This window comes from Odontomachus brunneus, unplaced genomic scaffold, assembly GCF_010583005.1.
Source record: "Odontomachus brunneus isolate Ranch 3 - 2012 unplaced genomic scaffold, Obru_v1 Obru_scaffold_049, whole genome shotgun sequence".
NCBI lineage: Eukaryota > Metazoa > Arthropoda > Insecta > Hymenoptera > Formicidae > Odontomachus > Odontomachus brunneus.
In genome coordinates this window covers 2003560-2024757 of record NW_022639499.1, presented here as the reverse complement: position 1 = coordinate 2024757, position 21198 = coordinate 2003560, and the positions used below count along the sequence as shown (strand labels likewise).

The 21198-nt window shown below is 42.8% G+C and overlaps 3 protein-coding genes across 8 annotated transcripts; 1 reads left to right on the top strand and 2 right to left on the bottom strand.

Annotated features, from left to right (window-relative positions):
- Window positions 1-101: 101 nt before the first annotated feature.
- Window positions 102-4430, top strand: LOC116845179 (pollen-specific leucine-rich repeat extensin-like protein 1). Of its 2 annotated transcripts, none has more exons than XM_032817584.1 (12): window positions 102-216; window positions 276-580; window positions 843-929; window positions 1016-1062; window positions 1148-1228; window positions 1365-1571; window positions 1663-1747; window positions 1854-1964; window positions 2052-2224; window positions 2301-2402; window positions 2587-2775; window positions 2877-4430. In XM_032817584.1, the coding sequence occupies exons 3-12, from the start codon at window positions 866-868 to the stop codon at window positions 4152-4154; spliced, it is 2337 nt and encodes a 778-aa protein (XP_032673475.1). In that variant the 5' UTR covers window positions 102-216; window positions 276-580; window positions 843-865; the 3' UTR covers window positions 4155-4430. The 2 variants fall into 2 exon arrangements, with proteins under 2 accessions (XP_032673475.1, XP_032673474.1); XM_032817583.1 differs by having other exon boundaries at window positions 1842-1964.
- On the bottom strand, window positions 4156-6542 carry LOC116845183 (malignant T-cell-amplified sequence 1 homolog). Its single transcript, XM_032817588.1, has 6 exons — window positions 6372-6542; window positions 5962-6114; window positions 5787-5887; window positions 5542-5675; window positions 5307-5374; window positions 4156-5006 (listed from the first exon to the last, which is right to left on the bottom strand). Exons 1-6 carry the CDS (start codon window positions 6380-6382, stop codon window positions 4925-4927), a joined length of 549 nt encoding a protein of 182 aa, XP_032673479.1. The 5' UTR covers window positions 6383-6542; the 3' UTR covers window positions 4156-4924.
- Window positions 6543-9748: 3206 nt separating this feature from the next.
- On the bottom strand, window positions 9749-18461 carry LOC116845177 (E3 ubiquitin-protein ligase UBR2). Of its 5 annotated transcripts, none has more exons than XM_032817577.1 (3): window positions 18137-18461; window positions 17156-17376; window positions 9749-16788 (listed from the first exon to the last, which is right to left on the bottom strand). In XM_032817577.1, the coding sequence occupies exon 3, from the start codon at window positions 16758-16760 to the stop codon at window positions 11373-11375; it is 5388 nt and encodes a 1795-aa protein (XP_032673468.1). In that variant the 5' UTR covers window positions 16761-16788; window positions 17156-17376; window positions 18137-18461; the 3' UTR covers window positions 9749-11372. The 5 variants fall into 5 exon arrangements, with proteins under 5 accessions (XP_032673468.1, XP_032673469.1, XP_032673472.1 ...); XM_032817578.1 differs by lacking the exon at window positions 18137-18461 and adding an exon at window positions 17873-18119; XM_032817581.1 differs by lacking the exon at window positions 18137-18461 and adding an exon at window positions 17897-18119.
- Between the last annotated feature and the right edge of the window lie 2737 nt (window positions 18462-21198).

Below are 21198 nucleotides of genomic sequence, written 5' to 3'. Positions count from 1 at the left end.
TGTACTCAATTCTTGAAAGAAAAAAAGAGAAAAATCTCAGAGAAGTAAGCAAATACAGAACAGGGCTTTCGTATATGGATACATTACTGTATATATACATTCTTCGCGTTGTGTTGCGCATGTGCGAAAAACCGGATATGGACGTAGTATGGACGCGAGCCACCTCATAGATTCATACTTACAATTATTTCTGTGATTTTCCGAATAAGTGTCGAAGTACGTGTATTTCGTCGCAAATTACCGGTTCAACAACAACATTGTATTTACTGTTGCAGGTTCCTTGCAACTTTATTTCCATACTGCAACCAAGGTCGCAGACGCGTATCGTAATGTAACGAACGATATGCATGGCTTCTACCTCTCAAGCGGATCGAGTAATACCTACGTGTAAAAACATTTTTGAAAAGAAGTAAAGAACAGGAGTGCTCCAAATTACTTTCAGGATCACAATATGAATTAATTAAGCTGGAGAGAGGGTGGTAACAAGATTCTCAAGTGTTATTGTGTCACGAACCAAGACACAGTGTCCATGAATTAATAAAAAAAAGACATCCTGACACTCATCCACTGATCTCTCATAGTAAGTTCAAATGCAGAGACAGTTCTGTACTTTAGCAGTTGGAAAGGAAATTTATGATTTAGATTTGATTATTTTAAATTTATGATTTAGATTTGATTTATGAAATGCCATTATTTATTTCCTCTGTAGAAACTAAAGTAACAGACTCTGTAGAAACTAAAGTAGAAAATAGTAACAATGATAACACAAAGAACAAGTTATAATAAAAGTCATATATAAATTCCCCAACATCAATATTAATATTTTATCTATTCCCTATAAGGAAGCTTATTATTTTGATACAAAATGGCGTTACCACCAAACTATAAACAAGTTGCAATGGCTACATCGAACATTGTTGCCTCTAACCGTGAGTACAATTAGTTTTTTAATTTTCTTAACCTTTACTATATCAAAGCTGAAGTATGCAACTCATATTGTTGTATTTTGCTATAGAACGAATGAGGGCATCTGGTGGGAGTACAAGCAGTTCAACAAATAGTGTGAGTACATACTATTCTGATAAGATAAATTTGTTGTTGAATAATCAGATTTTATGAGATTTGATGAAATTTTGTCATATTTCAGAAAGATGCACAAAGTCCATTTATCCAAACACCACATAGCCACCCAGGATTCACACCTCAAAAAGTAGGAAAAAATACTAATGTATGTATCTCATCTTATGCCCAAGATTATATCTGTTGTAGACAGTTATGGAATAATTTAAGTCTAATTAAATTATATCTAATAAGGGAAGTTCTCTTTATTTTGAATATTAGATAATTGATGCATTTTTTCTCAGGCTGACTCTCGTACACCAAAACCACCTAAACCACCAGAGAAACCTCTTATGCCGTACATGAGATATAGCAGGAAGGTATGGGATCAAGTGAAGGCACAAAATCCAGAGTTAAAACTGTGGGAAATTGGCAAGATTATTGGGCAGATGTGGAGAGATTTGCCAGAGGAAGATAAAACAGAATTCATTGAGGAATATGAAGCTGAAAAGGTATACAAGAACGCATACTATTACATCTTTGTGGCACTACACAATTTAATAATATACTCATACATGTTGCACGTGTAATTGTTTAATATAGGTGGAATATGAGAAAAGCTTGAAGACCTATCATAATTCGCCCGCATATCTAGCTTATATCGCAGCCAAGAATCGCGGAAAATCGAGTAAGTGTGAACAAGTACAGTTTCAAAGTTTATGGTAAAAATAATGTGATGTGAAACTATTTAATAACATCACAATATCTTGTATCTAATGCAGTGTTGTGTGTAGCACAACAAAACAACGATGATCGAGAAAGTCACGAACGTTCTTCTGGCAGTAGTAAAAGTCAAGCAGCTCAAGATAGAAGGATCGATATTTTACCAGCGGAAGATGACGATGGTACATCAATGATAACGATGATAATTACAGGAGATAATAATTATGTGTACATATTTATATTATCAATATATTCCACATGATTTCTAGATCAAGATGATGGCTATTCTGTGAAACACGTGGCATATTCGCGTTATACGCGAAACCATCGCCTTATTAATGAGATTTTCAGTGATACCGTTGTGCCCGATGTTCGGTCGGTCGTTACAACTCAAAGAATGCAAGTCCTACGTCGTCAAGTGCAATCATTGACGATGCACCAGGTAATGAAACACACACCGTTAAACATATATTTTACTGATATATATCTTAAATAAAACAAATTATCGGGTGTTTTAGAAAAAGCTTGAGGCAGAGTTGCAACAAATCGAGGAGAAATTTGAAGCGAAGAAACGTAAATTCATAGAAACTAGCGAAATATTTCAAGAAGAGTTAAAAAAGGTAAATAACAATTTTCTTTTTAATATATTTTATAGCCTTGTAAGAAGTTGATCACACACACACATGAAGTCTCTGTCTGTAGAAGATATTTCTCGAACAATATCTATACTTGCCATCCGTGCCAAAAAGATTTAAAAACAAATAGTATTAGTACTGTAGAAAACGCAATCACTGTCTTTTTCAGCACTGCAAGCCGGCGGTCGACGAGGAAACATTCAACAAAATGGTGGAACGACAATATGAAGCTATTAGACGAGATAGACAGAAAGGATCGGAAGAGAATCGTTCGGACGGGCCGGCGTCGAGTGAATCCACTCCGAATTCCACTCCCACTCCGACTCCGGCATCACTCAACGACGAAACTCAGCCGGATGTAATAACAGACAAGGATCACTTAAGATTTCAATACATTCATATAACAATACATTCGTAACATTCACACCATTCGAATATTCACACCATTTTTTCACGTAGGTTTCTGACAACGATACGATGGAGAAGAAAATCGGCGGCGTTGCCGATAAAGCTAGCCTTGAGATGAACAAGAAAATGTCGCCACCGTACAACGAGAACAAGGCCGAGCCACCGATGGTGCAAGTGAACATCAATCAACCGCATGCGCCCACTTCTGGCATGTACTGCAACAGCATGGTGAATCCCATTCAGCATCCGCATCAGCAACAAACGCAGACACCGCAACACCAGCCACCGCAACACCAGCCACCGCAACACCAACCGCCGCAGCACCAACCGCCACAACATCAATTGCCGCAACATCAGCCGCCGCAGCATCAGCCACCGCAACACCAGCCGCCGCAGCATCAGCCTCAGCAACACCAGCCACCACCTCAGCATCAACCGACGCCTCCTCAACAGCCTCATCAGCAACATCAGGCACCGCCGCCGCCGCCGCCTCAGCAACAACAGCATCAGCCGCCGCCCACTCAACAACAACATCAACCGCCACCCCCGCAATCCCAGCAGCAGCAACAACCGCAACAACAGCAGCAACAGCAACAACCAACTCCAGTACTACCACCGCAACAACAGCCGACCACGACAGCCGGAGCAGCGGCTGCGGTCGCGGCAGTAGTCGCTAGCGCGAACGCTACTGCGAACTCCACTTCGCAGAATATGCCTCCGGTATCTGCGCCGCCGTCAGTGCCAATTCAGCATAATCCCCATCAGCAAGGAATGCTAGCGAATCACTCGATGCCGCCGCACCAGGCCGCGCAGGGCACTCAAGGCACGCAAGTGATGCCGCCGCAGGGGCCGGTGACGAACCCGCACACTCCCCAGATGATGCCGCCCAATCAAGGCTACGGCCAGCAATATCAGTCCGCGCCCGGCCAACAGCCGCAGAACGTCCCGTTGGCCCCACGACCGCCGCATCCTTCTTACAGCTACTCCCAGCAGCAACCGTATCATCAGCCCTATCCGCAATACACTCATCCGTACTATCATCAACCATACTCGCAGTACTCGCCTCATCCAATGGGACGTCCTCATGGCCATGGCCCGCATAGCCCACACAGTCCGCATTACCACCCACAGTCGCCTCACACCGCGGTCGCCGATAGCGGCAACGCGAACACCAACGTCACCGGTTCGAACGCCACTACCGTGCCCACATCCGCTCCCGACGGCAACAATCCTTCCTCTTATTCTTCGCCCGCTGGACATTGCGAAGGCGAACGTTCGGGTCCGTCAGATAATCAGGAGGGTCAGGATACTAAATCTGGGTCCGCCTAAGTATTTCTTTATCGTTCTTTTTATTTTACAAATCATCGTAGAATAAGGGATTCATCGATATATTAATGTGTGTTTGCGATTGTTTGCATCTGTACTATTCCGTATCTTTAGATTACAAACTTAACACTATTGATTTATATTATTGTATGGTAGAAATATAGTGATTAAGAGGGGCCTGCCTTTGCCACGAAACTGTCGACTGGTGAGGTCAAAAGCGAGAAAATGCTTTCAATATTCCTAAGTATATCGAAATAAAAAGATATATTCAGAAAGTGATACTTATAATTTATTAAATAATACACTTGTAAGATACTCCGGATACTTTTGTTCTAACAGTCAATAAATAACCGTAGCATAACAAAATAATGAATATAAAAAGAAATGAATATGAATATTAAAAAGAAAAATTGTATGTTATGTTAATTTTACGGTTATTGTTAAAGTAAAAGGAAAAAGTGTTCAAAGTATTTTAAAGATATGCTTAATTAATTTTTTTGGATTTTTGTTTATTTTAACATGTTTTGCAGGAATTTTAGGTATGCATTTTCTCGCTTCTGACGTCACAAATCAAAAGAGCCACGATGAGAACACAGGAGTTTTACTATGGCCCACGACACCGTGACGTGCACATACACGAAAACTTATCGTTCCGTGCGATGACAGCAGCACGTGTCGACTCTACTTCGTAGTTGCAAGAAAAAGTGTACGAGAAAACGTTTGTATACAATGATCCTTCCGATTGTACCCGGTACGGGTTTTAGGGTACAGTCTTACTTCACAGGCTTCATTTGCCACAGTCCGTCATTCAAGTAGTGACAATTCTCGATGCCAACTCCTTTGTTTACTTTAATACTGGAAATCATAACAACTCCAATAAGTAGAATGACAGGAAAATAACTCAATTCTACATCTCAAGTCCACAATAAGTGCAGTAAGCATTTAGCCTTATGCTCTGAGGCTTATGATTTCCGTCAAAAAGCGTTTCGTAAACTGTCAGCTGAAATCTGACTAGTTTTCTCAAAACTTAGGGATCACTATATTGCTTCAGTAATGGGAAACGCTTCTAGCCGAAATGTACATCACAGTTTTAGGCTTAAATTAATCTGCTAAAGGCTTACTACATCTATTGTGTGAACCAGGACTTGGACTTACATGTCTTCCGTCGACAGTGTGGTGACTCCAACAGCTAACGCGTGCTGCTTGCCTTCTGCCATAACAGCCTGTATCTTATGTTAAGGACATCATCAACTGGATCAAGCTAATCGCTAATTTATGATATATATAATTGTAAATTTATTAGCTAAAATTATAGAATTTTTTTAGCTAATAAAGCTATTTAAAAAACATCACAGGTTGCTTAATTTGCATTGTATTGTTTGAAGGATACGACGACAGTTCCTTTATTCACAGTCATCATCTTCGCACCTTTTGACGTTAAACCAGGACACATGATGTTAGCACCACTAAGGACAAATCTAATAGCACCTTTATCGACTTGCTGCATCGGCAGGAAAAATGGATCTAAAAGTTTGTAATTTTTATGTGCAAGAGTGAAAAGTCAAAAAAGAAATATTTCAATATTTCTTCTTCACAATATGCTTTCTTTTGTCTTGAAGTATGAGAGGAACTCACATTTATGCAGTAATCTCAAAGTAGGCATCCAGGGCCCTTCACGTTGGCGAAAAAATAACAGGTCTCCTGCTGCATTCACTATGATCTCTATGTGGTCGTGGCTGAGGTGTGGGCAATCAATAAGAAATGAAACATTGAATTGTAGGAGAAATCTTGTGAGCAGAGAGTAACTTACCATTTTACAATACGGAAAGAATCTTTCTTTGGTATTATAACATCTATATAGTTATCCAGGTGAGGATAAAGCTCTAGGAGCTTCGAACGAATACCCTTCTGTACAGACGATTTTAATTGCTGAACACCAGAAACACTGTCCTTCTCGTCGAATCTGACAAAATGACAAAAGGATAAATTACAGGTGAGAAGAGGAAATGCTTTCGGACAATTTGTCATCAAAATAACATTGAAGTAGAATTTGATTTCTTTTTCAGCGTTTATATCGACATTAACATTTCTGCACTCTTGCAGAAACACAAAGGACGCTGTCAATTTTCTGTCGGGGCGCAGGATATTTAATTGTCCGAGTATTCGTCCTGCCGCAAAGGTTAGGATACCGACAAAGCTGACATGCAACAGAGCACGTACTTTTTAAACATTTTTCCGGTTTTTTGTGATATTTCGCCGCTTTGAGCACTTTCGGACACGTGGACGAAGCATTCAACCAAATGATCGTCGAGACGTCGAAACGTTACACACTTTCTTCGACCTCTTCACTAAACGAATATACGAGCGAGGTTAAGAAATCTCGTCCAGCTGCTTGCGGCGCCGCATAAACGTGTGCTCGGAGAAGCCGACCAATCACATCTCCAAAAAGCACTATACTGTTTTCGTAAATACACTTCGATTATCTCCAAAATCTTTTTGATTCTTCTTAAAACAAGAAAAAAAATGTTAAAAATAGAATCGAAATACGAGAAATTTTTAAACTATATATAAGTAAGCAAACGGCTTTTCTTATGCATCAATTTTGTATATTTTATTTCGAGTGTGATACACACTTCCTTTCTTTTTTTAAAATTCGATGCTTATTTTCTTCAAGTTCTTTAATTTTTTAGAAAGAGTAGAAATATGAAATATCGTAGAGTTATATTTTCGCTAAGAAATCGATCGATTCTAAGTTATAATCAGAGAGAATAGCTGGAATATCTCGATGGTGTTTATTAAAATTTGCTGTTTTGTACGCCTTTTGAGTGCATAATGATGTAAAGTATAAAGAAAATCTCAGTCGAAAGCTGGATTGTTTCAACCCAGTATAAACACCAACTATCAGTAACATAATGTCAATACTGTAATTTCCCATTTAATAGTGCAAATGCAATATAATGTGTATGTTATGTAACAATTACATTGTTGAGTGAGAAATTATAACGTTGATGTAATATTATTGTTAATTGGTATTTACTGGAGAGAAGTCCGTATAAGATTCTAACGTGAAGTTCTTTATATTCGGTGACAATTAATCTTGACGTGCAATTTTACTCTCTTCAAGATTATTTTATTGTCTAAGCAATATAAAATAACGCCAATTTTATATGAATCAATCTCTCATGCGTTCTATATTCCTGCCTCGCGGGTAACGTTCGAAGGAAACAAACAATTGAGAAACAAATTTAATGTCACACAAAGCACGTACGCACACACACACACGCGCACGCACGCACACACATACACAACCATAATATACTGTAAATACTATTCAAGTTTATATCCTCAATAAGAAGATAAAATCGCGTACGAGGTAAATTTTCATCTCTAACGAAGAAATAATCTAGCGATGTATCAGAACCTTCAGCAAGAATACAAATGATCTTCCAATGAAACTTGAAGGGGTACTTACTAGAATAGAATGTACGTCTATCTGTCGCGATTTTCTCCATCGCGATCATTCAAATAATTTATACTGCTTTGCTAGGATCTCCCTTTCATTACCTCTTGACGGTATTAACGAAAATACAGCGTGTCAGATTAATAAGAAATATTAATCATATGTATATGATGATCCCAGATAGTCAAACCTGCAAAAGCAGATTTTACGGAGTGTGTGCGGTAGACTGTCAGTAGTTTGTTGGTAGAAATACAACAGGATCTGATGTCACAGACTGACGGCAGAAATCGAGTAGAAATCTGTCGTTTCAATGTATTTAAATGGAAATACTGCAGATTCTGCCGTCAATTTGCTGTCAGATTCTGTCAGCAAACTCTGACGACAGAACAGCAAATTGCGGACACGGATGACTATGGATCTGTCGATAGATTCTGTTCAATCTATCATCAGACTGCTAACAGATTGTTTACTGAGATGCTATCGCGGGCTAAGCAGAAAGGTCACAACGACGACGGGAGAATGACGAGAAAATGACTGTAGAAACCTACTTCTCAATCATAATCATTCAGTCATCTTGCAGTCATTTTGACGTTGTCGTGATTTTTCGCTCGGCCTGGGATTGTTCATAACGAATGCGGTATGCAAACACTCGCACAATGTCCTTCCTATATTCCGTAAGTACCCTAAATGCTGAATGATCATCGCGTTCTCTTACATAAGCGATCTATAATGTACAGCGAGCACAACCTCGTGCTTATTGCTAAAAATTGGACGACAAGGCATACGCGTTGCAACTTTATTTCAACAATCCATGTCCGATCAACGTAATAATGCACGTCTCTCATTACATTACGGTCTTCCGAATGCGCGCTCCGACGATGATCCGTTCACATACTCGACATATCATACGATATTCTCGACGACGACGTTGAAGAGAAAATAAAGATCGTCAGATGGCGAAGTGATACACGTCGTTGTCGTCCTTTTATTACGATGAATTCATTTTTCGCACATACATAAAGAATAATGCAATAGAGTTCCTCGACAAGTTTGCCAACCTGTACAATCGGTATACATTAAATTAAGGTTTCAGGATTCATTGATCTGACACTATCCGGATATCCGATTACTCGAGATAAATGTGATATTTGAGATTCGGGTTTTCTGGAATTCGAATTTTCCGAGTCGAATTCGGATTTAAAGTGTATGGTACCACTATTCGAAGATCGTTCAATTAACAATTGAACTTAGTAAATTTAATTAAAGGCCGTTTAATTGACGATTGAACTTAGCAAATTTAATTAAAGGCTATTTAATTGACGATGAGCAAATTAAATTAAAGGAGCACTGAGCATATCAATCGTCAGCAATCTCCGATTGAATTTGCTCATAGCAATCATCAATTAAACATTCTTTAATTAAACCTGCTAAGTTTAACCATCAATTAAACGACTTTCAATTAAATTAACTAAAACAATTAATTAAAAATTAATAATATTAACTGAACGATCTTTAATTTTCTTCACTCATATCAATTGTCAATTGAACGTTATAAAAATTGTTAATTTAATTGGATTCGTTGAAACCAATCGTCAATCGAACAGTTTTCAATTGATTCTTTTGAAATCAATTGTCAATTAAACAGTCTTCTATTGATTAACTTGTCAATTAAACACGATAATCAATTAAAAAGTAATGAATTACTCGCAATCCTGTCGCTTACGTTTCTCAGTGCGTCAACCTGGATCCTTCACGAAAATTTCCTAGTCAATAAATTTCCTAATCAATAGTTTTCATTTCTTACATTCCGAATCTTGATCCTAATCCGCACTTGAAACCGAATAGTTCGGATTATCCGAATAGTTTAGAGAATGAGGATCGATTTCAGATATCCGAATACTCGAGTGGCTGAGCGTTAATTATCCATGACAGATAACGTGACGAAGTCGGCGGATTGAATTGCACATGACGGCAGCGTGGGACACGACACCGAGGCTTCGAATATCAACAATGGAAATCGACTTCGGCAAAGCCGATAAGACGGCGTCCTGGAACGTCATGACCCGCGGCGATCACTGCGACCTGCGATTAGCACCTAGAATACCGGCAATAACAAACAGGAAAATAAACAGAAACGTTACGTCATATTATTTATTTCTTCACCATTGAGATTTTAAAAATTACTCCTCTCAGATCACCCTCGCGAAATTTCTTTGATATTCTATCTATAGCGCACTCGCGCCGAGACGTTCCCGTCGTCGCGCGTTCTCCTCGTCGTGCGGACGTCCGGTGCTCGGGGAGCCGAATCGCGAAAGCTCAGTGGGCCCGACCAGACTACAGTCTTTTGACACGTAAAATATCGAGCCTCCTAGAAAATACCAAACGATGGCAGGAATAATCGCCAACGGAACTGCGTCCCTAACTAGTGAACTCTTCGGACGAGATGACGACGATGGGAAAGAAGCGTAAGATGCTCTCTCTCTTTCTCTCTCTCTCTCTCTCTCTCTCTCGTCGACCCAGAGCAATCCACGATCGTTATTACTTTACAAAAGTGCATCACAGTGGATTCGTGTCCGGTTTAGCGAGGAACACGAGGGTCGCTATTTGAGTATCGGTCTGCGAATTGATGTAGCCGTGCGCTATTCTATACGAAAATTAGCGAATAAATTAGCCCGAAGGTAGACACACCGATATGTGTGTGTGTGTGTGTGTGTGACTTAAGGCCCGTATTAATACAGTTATTAGTTGAAACTCCTTTTACACACAAGTGAGATACTCAGATTTGAATTCAGAGGTAGATGAGTTTTTTAGTTGAACCGCGATTACTAATATAAATGTCACATATATTATAATTCAATTGAAAAATTTGCATCTAACTGCGAATCAAAATCGGAACACCTCTCATGAGGCCAGTTTCAGATGATGATTATTAATACGGCCTAAGAGCAAATGTAACCTAGGAAATAGACCAACTGACAGTAACATTACGTCAACGTTATAATTTCCCGTCCAACAATGTAACTGTTATGTCGCATTTACATCGTCGAGTGGGAAACGATAACATTAATGCTGTGTTACTGATAGTTGGTGTTTACTGGGAAGTGTGTGCGAGTTGCTCCAGGTCTTCCAGAGGAGTCTAATGTATCTGGAACGCAGGTCTCTGTACGAACCACATCGTTTGTACATCGTAGAAAAATTGCCGAGGTCGCAGAACGAAAAAAAAAAAAGACGACACGATTGCGAAATGAATGATCGTTCGGATAGAAGAATGTCATTGTTAACTTTAAATACACAAGCAACAAAGCTCTCCGAAACAACAATTTGTTAATACACGTATAAACAAATGTGTATTTTTTAATATACAATTGAGAGACATAAGAGCAAAAGGATTTCGTAAACTCTGAAAACAATCTAAAAACGACGTCGCAATGCGCTGGGAGAGAAACAATCTCGTTCGCGTTCTAAATATACAAATGTCACGTCTTCGCGCTTCCCTCTCACAATAAATTAATTTTGTCATTGCAGCGATTCTCTCTCTCTCTCTCTCTTTTTTCTCTCTCAAACAGACAATCAACGATATCATAATACCTAGGCTGCTGTTGCTACATTCTCGCTTAAGCGTTAAAAGAATTAGTACTCGGTTTCACCTTCGGTTTTCTCTCTCTCTCTCTCTTTTTCTGTTTTTCTTTCTCCCTCTCTTTCTTCTAAAGGTATCCCGGATCAGTAGCGGGGACAGCGCTACTCTTATCAGAGTGACAAAGTTACATGTGCTGCCACTGGGTCGGCACCATGCTGCTCGAAGACTCGATGGCTCTCGCTATGGATTCGTGCAGTTCGTGACTCAGCCAGATATAGTTGAGCCGTCGGTATTTCTCGTGGCAGAGATGGAGCGGATTGCCGCGACGCAAGCCCTGATCCGTCTCCCCGTACTCGTCGAGGTACGGCGGGCACATGTGAGTGCCGCGGGTCGGGGTGCGCAGGAACAAAATATCGCACTCGCGCACCCGCAAGAACATACCAACTCCAGTGCCGCATTTAATCGCGTGGTAGGTACACGCACCCATCGGGATCTTATTGACCTCGGTCTGGCAGCAGTAGCTCTGCGAGCACAACATCTGGCCGCATACCAGACACAGAGTGGGATTGCGAGAGTCCTCCTGCTCGTTGTTCGGACAACTGAATGTAGATATCGAGTTAATCAGATCGCTATAGTCTTCCGGCAGATCAATCAGCTTGTTCACCCTCAATGGATCCTTGACGATCGGTACCTTCTTCACGCCCAGCAGATGCTGCCAGACGGTGGGATGGCTCTTCCACATTTGTGTCAACTTCAAAACCATATTCAAATTAGAGTTGATCAAGGCGCGGCAGGTAGTTGGCAAACCCAAGTACACGCACATATTCTCGTACGTGTCGCCGTGTACTTGCATCAAGGTCTCCGGGGCTGGCACGTCAGTCACGTAGTGAAAGTACAGAACGCAGCATCGCAGGAACGGCTTGCAGGCGGTTTCCGCACGTCGCCACAGCTCGTTTGCCATGTTATGACTGATTTGCGTGCCGAGTATTTGTATCAGCGCAAGGTTCGAGTCAGCCGTGTTCTCAGTCGCGGCGCCGTCCGTCTCGCGATTGTCTACGTCCATGCCGCCCTCAAGCGGTTCGAGGTCCACGTCCATGCTGCTCTCGAGCGATTCTAGGTCGATGGTGAGCAGGATTTTCACAATGTGGCAAATGAATATGAGTTTGAGCGCGTGCGACTCAAACACACCGCCGGTGATGATAGGCGGCGACGCCACATTGGGCTTCGTGTAAAACAGACTCGGCAATAGGTTAATCAACGGCACCAACATGCCGAATGGATCCCAGTCGAAGATGCAGGGTCCTTGGTGAGGATTCTCTAGTAATATCGTCAGTAACGTCATCGCCTGGTTCACCAGCACTTCGCGGTCCGCCCAGAGATGCGCGTGATTCGCGAACGATGTACCCAACATGGATGACATTCTCGTGAGATTTTGTATACTGTCCCGCTGTCGGGACGACAAAGCGCCCAGGAGCGGCTTCTCCATGTCGCGCAGCAGGAACTCTATCGCGTGGATCGTGTAGGCCGTCGATTTCCACGCCCACAGTGGTACTCGATCACTGTGGTCGTCATCGGTCGGGCCGATGCCCCTTAGGTACGTAGCGTGCGTGAATAGCGCGGCGAAGAGATGTATCATGCCCTCCATGTTCTCCACGAGATACGGCCCGGGCTGTGAATACACGGACTCGAATGCGTCCGCTATCGTGTCGCCCAGCTCTCGCCGTAGTATGTTCATAGGAGGCACGATCGTGTCTTCCAGCATCTCCTCGTCCTCCACCTCCATGGCCTTCTTGCCGTGCTTGCGGTTCGGCTTGCACTCGAGCGTGAGCCACATCACCTCCAGCCATGTCTCGAAACTGATGTCCGGCTGCTTCTTAGGAGTTGGCTGCAGCATCCCCAACGGCGGCACCAGCAACAGGACGGTATTGCTGAGGCATTCACACAGCGGACAAAGGTACTCGTGATTCTCGGCATCGAAGCTCGCCGGCTGGCGCATACGGTAGGGTCGGCGATTCTCCTTGGCGAGCACGTTGTCGAAGTAATCCTGCCAGCAGCGGCCGTGCATCACGTGGCCGCACGTGCTGGTGTACGGAGACGCGCCAAGTTTGGCCGACAGGTACACGGGATTGATTTCGTCGTTGTCGGGCCTGCGCTGACATAACACGGTGGATTGTTGCACGAAGGTAGCCAGCACCATCGCCGGACCCGCCGCCGTCACGGTTTGATCCTCTTGGCAAAGAATGCAGGTGTAAGTCTTCTGCTCGCATATTCTGCTGGTCTGACCGACGCCCACGGCGACCGGTGCCTCCTGCGAGGGCTCAGTCAAGTCCATGACGGAGCCGTGATCATCGCTCTTGTTGACATCCAAGGCCGCTTCTTCGAACAACGTGGCATTCTTCTTCATGAAGTGCTTCTGCATAGCGGCCATCTGCGCCATGACTTTTGCCCGCTTCTGCGCCGCCATCCTCGTGCGCCATTCCTTGTCTAGCTTCTTCGTCTCGCCTGTGTCGGCCGACTGCTCAACCTGGGGAGGAGCCAACGTCACGTCCATAGTCGTGTAACTGGCGACTTCACGATACTTTGCCAGAGTCCACTTCAACAGATCCTTGTGCGCGTCGATACGCTGGCTGTTGGACAGATCTTCCAACAGCTTGTAGATGTTCCACTTGGCCGCCCTTTCGGGGAATGCGAGGAACGGGTAGTGACCGGACTCCTGCTCCTGTAGCGCGTAACCGATGAGATGTAGTATTTTGTGCACTTGTGGCTCAGAGAAGCTTCTGGCGATGAAATTCTGCGCCCGTCCCAGCACGGTCTGCATGATGTGTAGCATCACGTCGCATTGCAGCAAATTCGCTACCAGACTGAACGTCTCCGTCAATCTGGGCAGCTTTGGTGGCGGGCAGCACTCCAACTCGCCCAGAGCCTTCCTGCGTTTTCGTTGAGCCTCTTCGGATATACTCAGTTCCTCCTTCGTGTAATGGTAAAAGAATACGTTATACTCTGAGTAAAGGTGCGGCTTTAGCTCATACACGCCCTTTCCCGCCGATCTATGCGCCGGTTTCTTGAAGTCCGCGACTTCGCATATCACGGTCTCCATGTCAGGCTCCAGATGTTGCACGTCGTCCACCAGCTGCTTGATAAGCTCTGAATGGGGCTGCGGTTTTATGCACAGTTGCTGTATGATCTCTTTCTTGAAACGATCGTCCGTGGTGACCTGACCGACACCGGGTACGTAACGCTCGCCTATAATCGTGATGAGCAGGCCGAGGAACTCCTCCACGAGATTGATCGTCTGCCTCATGCTATCCTCCTCTTGATTCTTCAGAGCGTTCGCCTCGAAATCCGGCTGCGCCCAATTGAGTAGGTTGAATTTATTTAGGATGTGAATCAAAAATTCGTTGCTCTCAATCAAAGACGCGCCTACTTGCAGCAAAATAATATCGCGGTCGAGCATCTCGTGACGGCACTTGACGCTGTGATAAAAGTAGAGCTGATTCAGCACGGAGTAACCGTTCCGGCGCCACATGCCAGAGTAGACCTGCGATATCATGACTTGCGCCGTCAGCACAGGCTCGATAATCTGTTCCGGTGTCGGTTTCGTCTGGCTGATAAACTCGGCCGACTGGAAGTGCAGGTTATATTTCTCTAGATGTAGAAACAGACCGGCCAAGAACCGCGAAAGAGGCAGGTGTATGGAGACTGGCTGAGACGACACGTCGTACTGCAAGCATGTCGCACTATGATCCGCTAATTCTCGCACTTGACTCGGTGCCGGTTCATTACCCAATTGTTCATACAGCTTCCTTAGCACCATTCTAAAGGACGCAACCAGTACGACCTTGTCTGACCCACACCAGTCCAGACCCAAAGTGATGACAGGCGATAACTTGAAGTGCAAAGTAATCGCGGATTCCCACTCAGGCTCATACTCCATATGTTGACCAACTTGTCTAAGCACAGCATCCATACACTGCATGCTGCAGAAGAGAGTCAACAATAACGTGACTCCGTGCAGGTAGTTTACTCTCAGCTCGTCCGTCCACTCGTCCGGCTTAGCGCTCAGTATGTAGCGCAGGTCGTAAAAGATGTACAGCGCTCTCTTGAACAAAGTGTTCGGCGTGTTCCTCTCGAATTCCAGCTTGCCTGCTGCGTTACATCGCCGAGCGACCTCGGAGAGCAGTGTGTTCAGTAGAGTGAACAGTGCGTCGTGGTGCGCGATGAGATGATGAGCTAAAGTCGGTACCGTGAACAGCTGCACGGAGAGCGAGACGATGGAGAACGAGTGGTCGTGATCGTCTCTGATAAAGTCCTTCATCACAGAGCCGTAGTTGTGAGTGAACACTACGGCTAGTGCCTTCTTGCTCTCGTATTCCATAAGCATTCCGGTGATAAACAGCCGATGCCACGCGGTCCTAGCGGACTTCCACAGCTGCGAGTCCCTCGTAAGGATGCCCTCGACGATAGAAGTGTCGGGTAGCTTAGTGTTCAGCGCGATGTTGCTAAATAATACGCGAAAGCCTTCACAGTGGCTGATGAACTGTTGCAGCCAATTGAGCAGTTTCATAGAGAACGTCTGATGAGCGACCACGTGGGTGTGCAAGACGAGTACCTTGAGTGGCCGACTGCTGTGTCTCGAGGTGAACCTTTCAATGTCGGACCTCAGCTCGTTGCAGTGGCGGAACACCGAACACCTCACCACGGCCCTGCCCTCTCTGTCTACGTTGTTCACATATTCCACCGCGTCTCGCTGCAAGCACTTGAGGACACGCGTCAAGGTGTTGATCACTTGATCGAAAGTGTGAGTCTCGTCGTTAAAAAGTACAGTACAGTAACTGTCAAAAGCGTCCAGTTTCTCCGTGGCGAGCTCGAAACACGCTGTATCCTTGACGCACAGATTCGCGGGCAGCGCTACAGTGTACTTGAGAGTCAAAAGTTCGTAGCAGTACTCCAGCACGGCCTCGAACGCCATCACTGCTCGTTCCGCGATGTCGCCAGGTAAGTTGTTGCCGCGCAACTCCTTCGATTGCGTACCAGCCAAGTGTACGTCGCAAAACGGGGCCTTCTTCCAAGCCTCTGTGTCGCCGCAGTCGCAGCAACCGCCGCCACCAGATGTGCCCATTTTGTATTTGTGATCCCGGTGGGCGGACTGCTGGAAGCAGCCTACGCATAAGACACACGTCGAGTCCACACCACACTCCCGGCAGCTGTAGGTTGGCTCGCCCAGCTTGAACACACGGCCGCACATTGACGGCGGGTTGTCCATCTTGGTAAGCTCTTTCAAGACAACTTGCGGATCGCCGTTACAGATGAACTCTTCCAGAGGACTAAACAGTATCTTCTGCGCCTTGGCCTCGTCGATGCTCCACGCCAGGCAGTTGCCATTTCGCTCGGGACTGTAGATCTTCGGGACCCAGACTCGCCAAAATTCCCGGAAGTTCAGACTCGTCAACACCCCCTTGTTCATCTTCTCCATCCATACGTCTACACATGACGCGCTCGTGTCGGGAAATATGGGCGAGTCCTCGGTCGCCACCTGAGGCTGCAGCCGACTTTCCACATTCTCGTTACTCATTTTGTTTAAACTGCCCAAACAATGTGTACTGAAACAAGCATAATTAAATAAATGAGAAATACTGAAATAAAAACTAAATGAAAAATATGAAAATAAAAAAATTATTTAAAAGTAAGTAAAAATAAAAAACAACACTTAAAAATATATTTGGTAATTATTTGAAAATAAATGAAAACTACTAAAATAAGAACTAAATAAAGAATACTGAGAAAAATTAAAAATAAATTAAATAAAAAATGAGAAAAATATTAAAATAAAAACTAGATAAAAATACTGTAGAAATTAAAATCTAATTTATATATATGCTTGAAAATTACGTAAAAATAAAGAAAAAATAAAAACTCATAGATAAAGGATAAAAAAGACAATAAAATATCAAGCAATAGAATACATACAGCTGAAGTGATCGAAGATATGATGTATTGTTGGCAAATGACAAATGTGCATTTTAATAATCTTATATGGCCAACTCATCCAACATTGTACTAGAGAAAATATTACTAAAATTTATAATAAGTCTTCTTATATTATGAAGCTATGCAATTTCTAGTAATTACTCCGTCTCTTCAAAGTTCTTATTGTATATGTGGTATCTTCATTTTTGGTGGTTCACAATCTGAAAACAGCAATTCATCATTGTATCAATTCATGCTACCAAGTAGATTTAAATAAAATATATACTTTTAAATCATGTCACAAAGTTATTCACTTGAGCTTATTAAAGTTTGCTCTTTTCAACTGAACTAGTGGAACATTCAAAATTTTAAGTTTATCATTTTTTGAAGAACTCTTTGAACTGGTATACACTAGTGCGATAAGTTAGGGAGAAACAATTATATTTTGTTTTGCTCTAACTTGTGTACTGTACATCAGTTTAGGAAGTTTTTTGAAAAAGCACAAGTCTTTTGTTCCTTTTTTCTTCAAAGCTAGGTTATGTGCTTGCTCCACTCTAAAGACAAAAAGTTAGTTCAGGCCAAAAGAACAAGGAATTAATCACGAAACTTTTTTTCTAGCACAAACTCGTAAAAAGTAGAAGTCCTCTAATTTGAAGGCATTTTGAGACGTTCACTTTTTACAAGTTTAAAAGGAAAAGTCATGCTCGCTTGCCAGACCTAACGTCTCCACGGAAAACGTACGCGTAACTAAACGCGCACAAACGACGACAACAAGCACTACCACACTATCGAACCACACGTCGTTCCCAAGCTGCTCTCACAAGTATTCCTTTCTCCGTGCGCATTTATATACACGTACAGGCGTCATATATGTCGCGCATTAGTCAACGCGGCAGAACGATTCATATAACAACATCGGCGAGCGCGACTTTTAGGCGCAGCGGGACTATTTTTAACTTCGTTCCCGAGGACGATACTCACTGTTGTGACGAGCGGGTCAAGGTTAATAAAAGGTGCCGCGGATGTCTCTTTGTCTCTCGTCGAGATTTCCGCGATGCGTGATCGTACTCTCGCGAATCGCGCCGAGTGTAACGCGCCTCGCGTCCTGGACGGTGACGCGCCGATATACGCCTGCGGCGGCACTTGACGCACCTACGTCGACCGCGGGCGCGCGAACGTTGGTATTTTCACGGCGAAACGACAAGTAATATTCCTCGCACAGCTGCTCCAACGATGCACAAAATGGCTTGTGAACTCGGCGGCGGACCTGGACTACGCGCCCACCAGAGCGCACTTGGTGAAATCGAATTCGCGCACCGCCACCTATCGACCCTCTTCCGTCTTCTTCTTCTTCTTCTATAATGGGTGCTTTTCATTTAATAACACAAGTCGACAAAAGCATCATTTATTCGTATGTACTTGACCAAAAAAAATCGCCGGTTGAAAAATCGTTTGTATTTCGTATGAAGAGTTTTGAAGTGCAATTGAAAAGATTTGTGAGTCGTTTTATTAATTGTAATTAATTGTTCATTTTTGGACCATACATTTAGCCGAAATAATGGCCGGAGGTAAATTTATGAAGTATCATTAAAAAGATTTGTGAGTAATCCAGATAATTTTAATTAAATATTAAAAAATCGTGTAATTGGCCGAAATATAAATTTCAAGCGCTGCTGTGGAAGCACCGTCAACACAGATATCTGTAGCACCGACGAAGTACTACAAAAAACCATCGGTCTTACAGGCTTTAGCGACCCTGAGAAATCTGACTGTACATTTTTCACCTTTTTCTTATATCCTATTCTTACTGTTATTCTACTTACATCGTCTTGTCTCTTTCTACGTCTGTCAATACGATTTTTTTTCTATGTCTGTCAATACAATTTCGGCACAATGCTCAGTTCAGTACTATATGTCGATGTGTACTCTTACGAAAAAAATACGAAAAAATCCTCAATTTTGGGTACAAACATTTAGGATAAACACCTAAATTCGAGTGTTAACACCAAAAATTGAAGGTTTTTTCGTTTTTTTTTTTTTGTAAGGGTAGTCACACGGACAGACAGAAGCATCTTTGTGTGAAAAACGGTCGGTATTGTCATCGTTCTTCAATTACCTCCGGGTCCCTCCGAGTCCTTTGGCTGGGTCGAAAATTTACTCAGAGCTGACAGTCTTTAGTAATATCTCGTCGGTGTCTATATTAAACTAGATTGCTAACAAGAGCTTCGAACGTGTGTCGCGTAAGGTTTCCGGTTGCATGCGAGAAAATGGCGGCGGTCCTGTGTGTGTGTGTGACGTTATGGCTCCTGCACACAGGAGGCGGTAATGCTTGCCGCGCGGCAGAAGTCCGTGCGACAGTCAATCAATATGTTGTTTTTCCGTAAGAGCTAGAAGGTTATTACGGAAAGCAGCATATTGATTGGCTGTCGCGCGAACTTCTGCCGCGCGGCAAGCATTACCGCGTCCTGTGTGCAGGAGCCATTAGATGTGTAATGTGTCACTTGTATGAGTACTTACAACGTACAATGTGAGGCAGCGTGGCCATTAAATTACTGTCGTAAAACCAAAAATGCCAGCATCTTGTTGTATAAAAAATATGTCGTAACAAAAAAAATAGATGGTATTGGACGTTATTTGCTCTGCTCATTTTCAACAAAAGAATTTTATGACTAATGGCTCCAGCGGCGAACTTCCGCCGCGCGACAAACATTATGGCTCCTGCACACAGGACGCGGTAATGCTTGCAGTACGGCGGAAGTTCGCATGACAGCGCAGCAATCAATATGCTGCTTTCCGTAATAATCTTCTAGCTCCTACGGAAAAACAACATATTGATTGGCTGTCGCGTGGACTTCCGCCGTGCGGCAAGCATTACCGCGTCGGGTGGGACCCGATTGACCACGATACGATTGGACACAGATTGTAATGATTGGTTCGACCTAGTAATTCACTAGATAATTCTTTTTATCGGTTGGTTGTGTCCAATCGTATCGTGGTCAATCGGGACGCTCCCTACTGCGTCCTGTGTGCAGAAGGCATTACGCAATAAAATGGAACGATTTGATTGGCTTAACTCGGAGACGCAACGCGTGACGCGCTAACTGGGAATGCACCCTTACATAAAACTAGTTTATTGGTTGTATATTATCTTACAAGATATTTTAGATAATATGTAACCAATAAACTGGTTTTGTGTATGTATGTGTCAAAATCTGTTAAGCAATTGTAAAGCATCCATAGTTTCGTAAAATATGTAACAATAATACTACAAAACAATAAGTTATTATATTTTAGAACAATTAGAAGCACTAAATTAAATTATGAAAAAGTATCATATATTTGTGATATATCCAAAAGTAGAAAGTAAAAAGTAGATTACCGATCGTGCCTGACGGTACTTCCACAGCAGCGCTTGAAATTTATGGGTGCTTTTCAGCTACGTTACACTGTGTTACACAAAACCAGTTTATTGGTTACATATTATCTAAAATATCTTGTAAGATAATATGCCACCAATAAACTGGTTTTGTATAACACAGTGTACGCAACTGGAAAGCACCTTATATTTCGGCCAATTACACGATTTTTTATTTCATAAAAAATACCTGGATGACTCACAAACCTTTTTAATGATATTTCATAACTCTTCATACGAAATATAAACGATACCATACTGGAACTTTGTTTAATTTATCTTCGGCTATTATTTCGGCTAAATGCATGGTCCAAAAATTAATTACAATTAATAGAACGACTCATAAATCTTTTCAATTGCACTTCAAAACTCTTCATACGAAATACAAACGATTTAAAAGAGTAATTTTTCAACCGGCGATTTTTTCGGTCAAGTACATACGAATGATAACGATGGCGGAAGTATTGAAAATCTCGTGTATTGTTACGTCCACGATAAATAACTATATAGGGAAATTTGAAAGTAGTGAAATCAGTGACTTACGTGGACGGTCAACAGAGTGATGACTCCGCTTTTGGGTCACTCTGCTTTTCACCGAGTTTACCCTGGGTCTCGGGAGCCTGGCGAA